This window comes from Hordeum vulgare, chromosome 4H, assembly GCF_904849725.1.
Source record: "Hordeum vulgare subsp. vulgare chromosome 4H, MorexV3_pseudomolecules_assembly, whole genome shotgun sequence".
Classification (NCBI taxonomy): Eukaryota; Viridiplantae; Streptophyta; class Magnoliopsida; order Poales; family Poaceae; genus Hordeum; species Hordeum vulgare.
The window spans coordinates 442,794,938-442,804,694 of NC_058521.1; the positions used below are offsets into that span (position 1 = coordinate 442,794,938).

The 9,757-nt window shown below is 52.6% G+C and overlaps 1 protein-coding gene across 1 annotated transcript; it reads right to left on the reverse strand.

Moving 5' to 3' along the window:
* Positions 1 to 6,643: 6,643 nt before the first annotated feature.
* LOC123446578 (laccase-3-like) lies at positions 6,644 to 9,321 on the reverse strand. The gene is made up of 4 exons (XM_045123155.1): positions 9,122 to 9,321; positions 8,625 to 9,021; positions 8,363 to 8,491; positions 6,644 to 7,974 (listed from the first exon to the last, which is right to left on the reverse strand). The coding sequence occupies exons 1-4, from the start codon at positions 9,239 to 9,241 to the stop codon at positions 6,836 to 6,838; spliced, it is 1,785 nt and encodes a 594-aa protein (XP_044979090.1). The 5' UTR covers positions 9,242 to 9,321; the 3' UTR covers positions 6,644 to 6,835.
* Positions 9,322 to 9,757: the final 436 nt, after the last annotated feature.

The window sequence follows — 9,757 nt, forward strand, 5'->3', positions numbered from 1 at the left end:
TTTAAAACCCTTGTGCAACCAACATAGTATCTCCTACTCTCAAATGCATTCACATCACTTCACATAACACCACACCATCACGTATTCATCACATCACATCACACATGGATTCACAAAGCACAAACACAAGACAAGGATGAATGGAATGGAAGTGATGCATGCATGCAAAGGAAGACATGGCAAGGTGACACATGAAATAGCACATGCATTATGCTCTCATTGCAATGACAAGGTGGACCCACATAGAGAAGGTTCCAATTATGGCAAGTTACACACTTGGGGCCTTACACATGGTGCGTGCCAACAATTGGGTTCGAGAGGGAGAGGCCCGAACGTCGCCATGCGAGCAAGATGCCCCCACGGGTGCCGGTTGCGAGGAGGAAGAAGTAGTCCTCAAAGAGTGGACCGAGTGTGTCAAGCACAATGGAATCGGTGACGAGCGCTAGTTTAGTTTCTTGCAGACAAACGATGGACGGGGTGGCAGCGGTGATCACGCTACGAACAGCCGTTCGCTTGGCACCGGAGTTGAGGCCACGAACATTCCAGAAGATGGCTTTAAAGTTGTAATCCATAAAAATATGATGGAGGCGTTAGGGTTACAGGATCGACAGTGCTAAGCCTCAATGAGTTGCGTGCTCGCTGCGCGGGCGGTCACAGGGAGCGCAGACGGGAGCTGCCAGCCAAAGAAGTCCGCGAAGGCCTGAAGGACGTCCATGGCCAGGGGTTGTTCGAAGAGAAGGGCATACTTGTCAAGAACGTCGCTGGGGATGGTGGAGTCGTCATCTTCAATGAGGCCAAGGCGCCGGAGAAGGACTCGTTTAGCTTTAATCTCCGAATTTAGACCGAGATCGGCCCGGGCGATCCGAAAACTGCGTCGTGGCGTAAAGTTAGCCGGTAGCTCCTTCCGTCGACGTCGTGGCTTGGGTGCAGGCAAGAGGGAAGAGGCCCTGACGGAAATCACGTCAACAAAGGAGGCGAGAGGGCCGTCGTTCGCGGCCATCTGCATGGGCTGCATGGCCAGGTCATCCCTCGCAGCCGTAGCTGGCTCCTGGTTGGGTGGCAGCGCCTCGAAAGAAGCAGGTGGGGCAGAGCTGGGGCCGGGGGTGGCAGCAGGCGAGAGGACAAGCGCCATGCATGGCTCCTGGTGTGGAGTGGCGGGAGATGCGCCATGCAGCGATGGGATGGACGCGGTCCCGGGGGAAGTGACGGGGTCATGCACGTCGCCCCCAGGGGCCCGATCCGCGACAGGAGCGGCATCCAAGGCTGGGGCCACGCCAGGCGGGGCATCCAATGCCGAGCCGGCCATCCAATCCGAGCCAAGCAGGATCGACGCGGGATCCGAGGGTGCGGTGGGGTGGCAGTTGGAGACAGGCGTGGACGGGAGGGGCGAAACGGCATGATCTTTGGGACTTGGCGAGGAAGGTACAGCAGCGATTGGCGCGTTCGAATCACGCATGTCCCCAACCTCCTGGGTCCCGCAGGAAAGCACAGGAGTGGACGGGTGGGCCTCTGCAGCAGGCGGTGGGCTGTCGGGGCGGGCCCGCTGTTTGGGCAGAACGGTGTCGACAACAGAACCCAGCCTTTGACGCGCGTGGACCCGGTCAAAAGGTGCGAGACTGCCGGGGTGGGGCCCCAGGATACCAGCCGAAACGCGGCACGGCGGTGGCGTGTGCGCCCGGCAGCGACCACGCCAGTGGCCGTCCCGACGAGGAGGAGGGCATGTGCAGTCCGGCTGGGCGGGAGGGAAGTCATGCTGCTGCAGCCAACTTGGGGGGGAGAGCTCGGCCCCGAGCCAGCATCGCCGATGGAGGGCGGCGGAGGCGGAGGCGGATATGGGCGGCGGTAGTCAAGGCAGGAAGCGACATGAATGCGGACGGGGAAGCGCGTGAGCCCGAGTGCGAAGCGCTCCGCACGATCCGGGTCGGCGTCGAGATCCACCGCGTCGTCGTCTTGCACGAGAAGCTCGGAGGAGCGCGGGATTTATGTCGGGGTTGATGGTCCAAGCTGCAAGCTTGAAGACGTACATGTCGCACATGTCCCGTGTCTCCGACGCGAGGTGCTCGATCTTGCAGAACAGAGAGAGCAGAGTCTCGGCGGCGGAACGATGCCAGGCGTGGTCAGGGATGCCGAAGAGCTCCAGCGAGACGAGGAACAGGGCCTTCACCGGCTCCGAGCCCGCGGACCGGCCCCATGGGCGGAAGATGAGGCAGATGCGGGGCGTGCGCACGCGAGTGGTGGCGACGCAGGTGCGCAGCGAGGGGTCGTTGAAGCGGATGAGGAAGTCCTCCGGAGCGTGCCGGTGGATGGAGAAGTCGCCGTCGGCAAGGCCGCACTGGGAGCGAAGGGCCTCGGCAATCTCATCGCGAGAAACACCAGTGCGCTGGCTCGCGACGATGACCAGGAGTGCGCGCTCCAGAGCGCGCTCGGCGGCGATGACCTCCTGGGAGCGGGGCAGGTAGCAAATAGCCGTGGCCGGGATGGAAGCGGGGTGGCCAAAGAGCGGGGTGGAGAAGGAGGAGCCCACCGAGGCTGGCGAGGAGGGGCGCGAGGACGTCGCGGGCGCCTAGGACGCCGGCGAGGGGTTGTCGAGCCCACCCGACGCAGTCCACGCGGAGGACGCGGGGGAAGCCGACGAGGGGCGCTGGCCGGCGGTGCATGCTTGCCCGGAGGACGCGGGTGTTAGCAGCCCGGACGAGGAGCGGGTGGACGTCGTCGAGCCAGCCGACGCAGGGCGGCCGTCGACTACCGTCGGGGAGGGGACGCGTCGCCGGATGGGAGGGGGGAGCGACCGTCGGCGGAGGGAGGGGCCGCACGGGGGAGATAGCACTGCTTGGCGATGTGGGCGAAAAAACGACACCTTGCGCAGCGGATATCCTTCCGGCATTCAGAGCGCGGATGGGCATCGAGACAGCGCGGGAAGTCCCCTTCACGCAGCCAGGAGGGGCGCGGACGAGGCCGAGCCTCGACGCCCCGGCGCTGGCGGCAGGGTTCGCGCGGGCGGGGGTGCTTGCGTCCCCTAGCAGCCTGCCATGCGTCGTGCGCCCCCCCCCCCCCCCCTCCTGATGGCATCCGGCAAATCTCGGAGCGGACGGGAGAGCGAGCGGAGGCGGCGAGGGGCGCACAGCGGGCAGGGAGGACGAGGGCCGCATCGCCGATGAGGGGGACGCCGGAGCAGGAAAGCGGCACAAGGCCTGGCGGTAGGAGAGAGGAGATCCGTCGGCGGAGGGGCTGGATTCGAGCCAGCGATCCTCGCGGGAGCGCCGGTGGCGGGGGAAGGGGGAGAGAGCCATAACGGCGAGCTGGGCGGCGTGGCCGGAGTAGCCGGCGCCGAGGGCGGTGGACGCCGGGGCCGGAGTGGCCGCCGGCGTGGGAGCGCGGAGGCGCGGAAATACATGGCTATATCTTGATTAAAGAAGATCTAGCGTTGCAATAGTCATAATTAAGACATACATATTTAAGTACTCGAGCAGATGGGGGATTTGATTACCTTCGCAGATGTAACCTCAATGTTATTTCACTTACCATCCTTTTTTATTGAGAGCGGTGATATTTTACAGGTATAAGAATTCATTTTGATTGCAGTGTCCGTACCTGAAGTTCATCCATGGCTACTAGACTGGTTAGTGTCGTTCCTGTCAAGCTTCGCCATTGCCATTATCTATTTGATTTGTGTAATCCACCATGCAAGCACTTTTTTTTCTTTTGAAATAAACTTAGGAGTGCATATAGAACATAGCTAAGCCTTATGTATTATTTCATTGAATGGAATTGACACCAAAAATATGACTCGCTATGTGAGAAGAATAGCACTATGTTAGTCAGGAAACAACGTGATGACTTTAGATATTTTGCATTTTCAGATCATGCCCGTCTTAGCTCACATCAGCAACTCAATTTGTCATGTTCTATATGGACATTCTCTACTTGTTTTGTCAAATAAATAATAAATTCAGTTTATCAATTGTACATAAATTCTAATCTAATGGGCAGCTATTATACTTGAAATGATATTGATATCCTCCCTTGTTTTCATTCATGTACTGTGTAGAAGTACACTGAGAGTCTGGCGCTATAAACTTTGATCATGAAAATGACATCAGTCCAAATATTCCATGAGAGGTTATATTTTGTGCTAGATGGATATTTGTCTATAGGAAAGATAAATGTATTCTTTATTAACATATGGTTTGATGTATAGGTGTGAATTTTTAGTTAATGATAAGAGCTATAAAAGATTTAATTAATATTGACATTAAAATACCCATTTATCATGTATGTAATGTGTATATATGTAACTGTATATGTTTTTTTATGGGAATATACATTAATTCTACTGGTTTTAGTGCTTCTGATATATTCTTCATTAAGCGGTTCATTTAGGAAATTATCTCATGGCCGTAGAGCAAGAAATTAAGGCTGCTCTTAGGATCGTCCTATTTTACTACATGGGTGTTTCATTTACAGTTGTATCTTACTGGCCACTCCGACTAGAAACAAAAGGACGGCCCGAGCCGTGTATTTGAAAAGGAAACGATAATCCGAAAGGCCTTAGGGTCCTCATATGAGCCTCAGATTTCTGCTTGTATAGTTGCCCTAAGAATTTCTTTATATATTTGCTTTCAGGTTCGGGCACAATGTTCTTCTCCTTAGATACTCAGCTAGAGTGGCAAAGTATTTCTCCCCTGGCATCTGGGTCTACTTTTGATTCGACATCTCATGTTTTGCCAATCTTGATGTATTCTAATTCCCTTTCATTTGCATTCTACATGCCAATTATGGTTTATGAACAAAAGTAATGTTTTTTAATCTCGAATCGTGGCTTTCTACGTGATCTTCTATGAAACAAAAAAAAACTGTGCATAACATCAAAATCATTCTTACATAGTGTAAGATAACCATATTCATAAATTGCAAGGAAGACACATATTGTTCGTTTTTAGTACTCTCCAAAAATAATTTATTAGAGATTTAACCATTTATTAAAATAATAAGTTCCTAGGGTATACTCCCTTTTTGATTCTATACCCTTGATGCAGCTTCTTATTCATGATTTAACAGTTACCAAATGAAAACTTCATCCTTGATTATACAAGATCTTTTATCTAAGTGTTTCATTTGCTTCTCTTCATTGGAAATTTCATTTGCCATATCTTTTGAAATCACATATAAAATTTAGGATAATAAATGGTTTGAGATGTTCTTTGCTTTTTTAAGACACGCTGCTTTGAATGCGCCATCTAGAAGGATCAATAGGTGAAAATGTGAAGAATTCTTTCACGATGTTGGTCCTCAAAGTTGTATTGACCTATGACCCAATATTGCTTGGCATTATTAATGCCCTTTATGGTAACTAATTATTTGTATGCTATAACTATACTATTTAGGTTTTTTATGCGAGCCCTTTTGAGATTGTTCAATTTTGTAGAACAAATAAACTCCGAAAATGCAATTCGGCTCCCGAGAGCACGTGCTCCTACCTATGAAAAATCAATTTTGAAATGTCACAAAATTCCAGTCAAATTTGTATGTGTTCTTTATCACATTCTAATACTATGTGAATTATTTTAGACAAAAAGGTTAAACATTTTGGCTTGTGCAAAAAATTAAATTGAACATTGATTGTCACGTCAAAATGTCACACCTAAATTTGTTTTTTTAACCAACGAAACACCACTGACCCGTTTCGCATGAAAATTGTCAAGCATGCTTGCGACACTAACGCGAGCATCTAAAAAAATCAGAATTTTTTAAGACATTTAATATTGTTTTGGGGGTTACTGTTCATCCGGGTGCAAATGCACCCCCCCCAAGTACACCCGGTCATTTATATTATTATTTTTTGAACATGGTACACACGCAAGTGCTTATATACACGCGCATACACTCACCCCTATGAACGTGGCATGTCATCTTGTGATTTATGAAGTCACTGTAGACGTCTTGTCGTCGATGGGAATGTCCTCCCACTGAAAGCGTATCGCCGAAAATCCTGAAATAAATCCAGGAATAATGCAAGCACCAGGATTTGAACCCTGATGGACTGGGGATACCACTGTCTCTCTAATCATCCAACCACATGTTGGTTTGCCCCAGTCATTTATATTGAAACATTATAATTCGAGTTGTTTGTTTTCCTTTTGTAGAACTAATGCAGCACCAAAAAATCAAAGGTATACAAGTAGGATCATGCGGAATCCTAGCCACAAATGGCGAGCTAAGCGAAACTGAAAATTTTACCAAACTATATGCTTCTTTGTTCGTTTCCTTCGTAAATGATATCACATGCCTCGAAAAGCTGTTGATTCCCTCTGCTCTCACAGATGACAGTGGCATTCATGCCACGAACATCATTTTTTATGTCCTCCAATACTCCTTTGTTGTCGCATGAAACAGTGATTCTGCTTATATTCAAATCCAAAGCTAGTGCGTGAGCTTCTCTACATGCTAGGGGCTCCAGGCACGCCGGGTTTTGTAATTCCAGGAAACGCCATGGACCAGGAACCCAGAACCGGCCTTCGTCGTCCATGCTTCTTTTTTTTTTTTTTTGCATTTTTTTAGGGAATTTTTTTTGCATTTAGGACAAGCATTTTGTTAGTTGCAAGGAGGCTGCTTCATAAAGCCCGTTACTAGTTATGAGGCCCACTGTGTAAACTCTTATATCCATAAATAAAAAGGAGGCCCGTAATTAACGACAACCTTGCCTTTTCTTTACAATTTCAAATCGAAATCCAAATTACAATACCAAATTCGAATGGCAAACAGATAGCATCACAATAGGTAAGACGCACGCAGACTCACGTTCCCCGCCCCATGTACAGAACTCACCAGGAAACCTCTACAGGCCGCAGATGGGCAGGTCGACCGGCGGCGGCATCGTGGTCTGGAGCTCGGTCTTGCCGTCCTCCACCACCAACGCCATGGCGAGCCCGCCGGTCAGATGCGCGTCGATGTGGCAGTGCACGAGCCAGACGCCCGGGTTGTCGGCCAGGAAGCGCACGACGGCCCAGCCGCCGACAGGCACGCCGATGGTGTTCCGGCTGGGCGGGTCGACCATGTTGAACTTGGCCTCGTCCCGCCTGGGGTTGTAGTTGCCGAAGCCTGTGGCGAGCACGTAGAAGTGGTAGCCGTGGATGTGCATGGGGTGCTCCTCCGCCGCGAAGATGCCCGTGTCCTGGAACACAATCTGCACCACGGCGCCGTACTTGACGCGGTACAGCCGCGTCCCCTTGACGGGCTGCCAGAGCGCGCGGGGGACGTTCTGCGAGGTGTAGTCGAAGACCACCGGCGGGCGAGCGGGGAAGTCCTCGGTGAAGACGCCGGGGATGCGGTGGTAGTGCGCCTGCAGCAGGGAGACGGTGTTGGGGAGCTGGAACGACACGTTGTTCATGCTCGCGCCGAACCGGGTGTTGTTGGGGCCCTGGCAGAACGGGCCCGGCCGGCAGTTGAACAGGCCGAACCCAATGGTGGTGAACACCTCCTGTGTCACCGGTCCAGGCACCTTCACCGGCCTCGGGCTCCGGATGAGGTTCGAGAACCCGGTCGCCGTGTTCGTGTCGTTGTTCGCTGGCAGCATGGGGAACATTGGTGCCGGCCCTGCGCGGCCAGGATTGCCAGTCTTGGCTCCAGCGCCAGCGACTGCAACTGCTCCTGTGGGCGGGCAGCCGGCCGCGTCCTTGTACTGGAAGATGGCGGTGGCGGTGGTGTTGTCGAAGGGGACGCCCTGCGCGGAGGCGTAGACGCGGGCGCCGAGGTAGTAGCGGCCAGGGGCGGCGTGGGCGGTGACGAGGACGTCGGTGGTCTGCCCGGGGCCAAGGAGCACCACGGTCGTCTCGAAGGGCTTGGTGTACACGGCGTCGGCGGCGACCACCGTCATCTTGTGGCCGGCGAGGGAGACGAAGAGCTCGGAGTTCATGGCCGCGTTGATGATGCGTAGCAGGTTCGTCTCGCCAGCGACCACCGGAATGATGCTTGTCTCTGCGTGGTGATGTCATGTACATGCACGGCCGGCGCGCAAATGATTAGTTGGCGAGGTCAGTGAAGAAAACATGTACTCCTATATTTGCACAACCCCGTTTCATTTATTTATTTTGTAGCCTTATACTGCTAGGTGGTAATGTTAGACAAGACCTATGACAGGCTTCTCTGTAAAAAAAAAAAAAAAAGGACCTATGTGAAAAGCAATTAGTTTTTCTCCAAACCACTTTCACCTTCTGAGATGTTTTTTTCCAAACGAAACTCAAGATCCTAACCATATCTGGAATTTTGTACGGCAAGGGAATGGAGTAACTCAAGAGAACACTGTTTGAAAATGTTCCTTTTTCACTCAACAACCGTACAAACAAACGAAGCGATGCTGGAATACCTTGGCTGGAGCACGGAAGGAAGTCCCCGGGCTGGCCGTTGATGAGGATGGTGTCAGAGACGTTGGGCGGCGCACCGGTGACCATGGACTGCCTGAGCACCGCGATGGGGTCCCTCCTCCACCACTCGGCTGCACATATTTAGATGGATCGATGATCTCTCTCAAGTCTCAGCAACAGCCAACAGCAGTGGAGCATATGCATGGATGCATATGTTTGCATTGTGCGTGTGTAATAAAGTAAGTTATACTACTACGTACGTACCCAGGACGACGGGGAACTCCTTGTGGGGCTTGGGGAAGGGGTAGGGCACGCCGCGCTTGGGGAGGATGACGAGCGCGCCGTGCACGGTGGCGCGGAGCCAGGAGCTGTGCGCGTGCCACCACAGTGTGCCCTCCTGCTCCTGGATGGTGTAGCGGTACGTGTAGCTGGACCCCGGCCGGATGGGGCACTGCGTCACGAACTCCGGCCCGTCCGCCCACCCGTTGCGCAGCTGCCGGAGGCCGTGCCAGTGGAGGGTCACGTTGTACTGCGCCATGTTCACGGCCCTGATCGCCAGCGTGTCGCCGTTGTGGACCTCGATGGTCGGCCCCGGGAACTGCCCGTTCACCGTGATGATCCGGTTCGTCTGGCACAGCCGCTTCACCACCGTCTCCTGGACCTGCATCATGGCATTCAGATTGATTAAGCATTCAGTACCAACTAATAAGAAAGAATAATATACTTATATTTATATAGACGACGAGAAGAGAGGCACGTACGACGAACTCGTAGAACCGCTCCTCCGCCAGTGCGCTGGGGAGCAGGAACGAGAGCAGAAGAACACCGGAGAGGCAGCAGCAGAGCCTCATGAGACGTCTCGTCGCCCTGGTCGCCTCCATTGCACCCACTAGCTCCTTCCAATACTTACTTAATTCTGCCAGGTGATGTTGTTGCCTTGATGACAAAACCAGGTGCGAGACTGGGTATATATAGAGGTCGTCTCGTGGATCGGCCAAGTAAGCAAGCCGCGCCGGTCGAAGCGCGCGCAGGTCAGGTCAGTGCGGTTGTTTGAGGTTTGGAAGATTAGGTTACGATTCCGTGCGATTCGATTGCGCCTGCTCTTTTCTTCCCCTTTAAGGACGGTCTGCCCATGGTTCAAAAATGGTGACGGGGAGTTGGTGCACCCACTGGCGCCATGCGTCGTTGCGTTTCACCATGCACGCGCAGCAACCTCTTCTCACTTTGCTCATGGTATAGTAGATCGGCTGGTGATTTATTTCTGACCGCATTAACTCGGTCAATCGACAAGGTAGATAGATAGATCACCCATCAAGCGTTGAAAAGCAGTGATCCCTTCTTTTCTGAGCATCTCCAGCCGAGTCCTTAAAAGTCTTTAACTCCTTGTGTTTTTTTAT

Excerpts from the sequence above, each read along its gene's own strand:
- LOC123446578 (XM_045123155.1), bottom strand. The coding sequence starts at position 9,241 with ATGGAGGCGACCAGGGCGACGAGACGTCTCATGAGGCTCTGCTGCTGC. Across the intron at positions 9,022-9,121 it reads AGCGGTTCTACGAGTTCGTC|GTCCAGGAGACGGTGGTGAA; the intron begins GTACGTGCCTCT and ends GCCATGATGCAG. Across the intron at positions 8,492-8,624 it reads GGAGTTCCCCGTCGTCCTGG|CCGAGTGGTGGAGGAGGGAC; the intron begins GTACGTACGTAG and ends AAATATGTGCAG.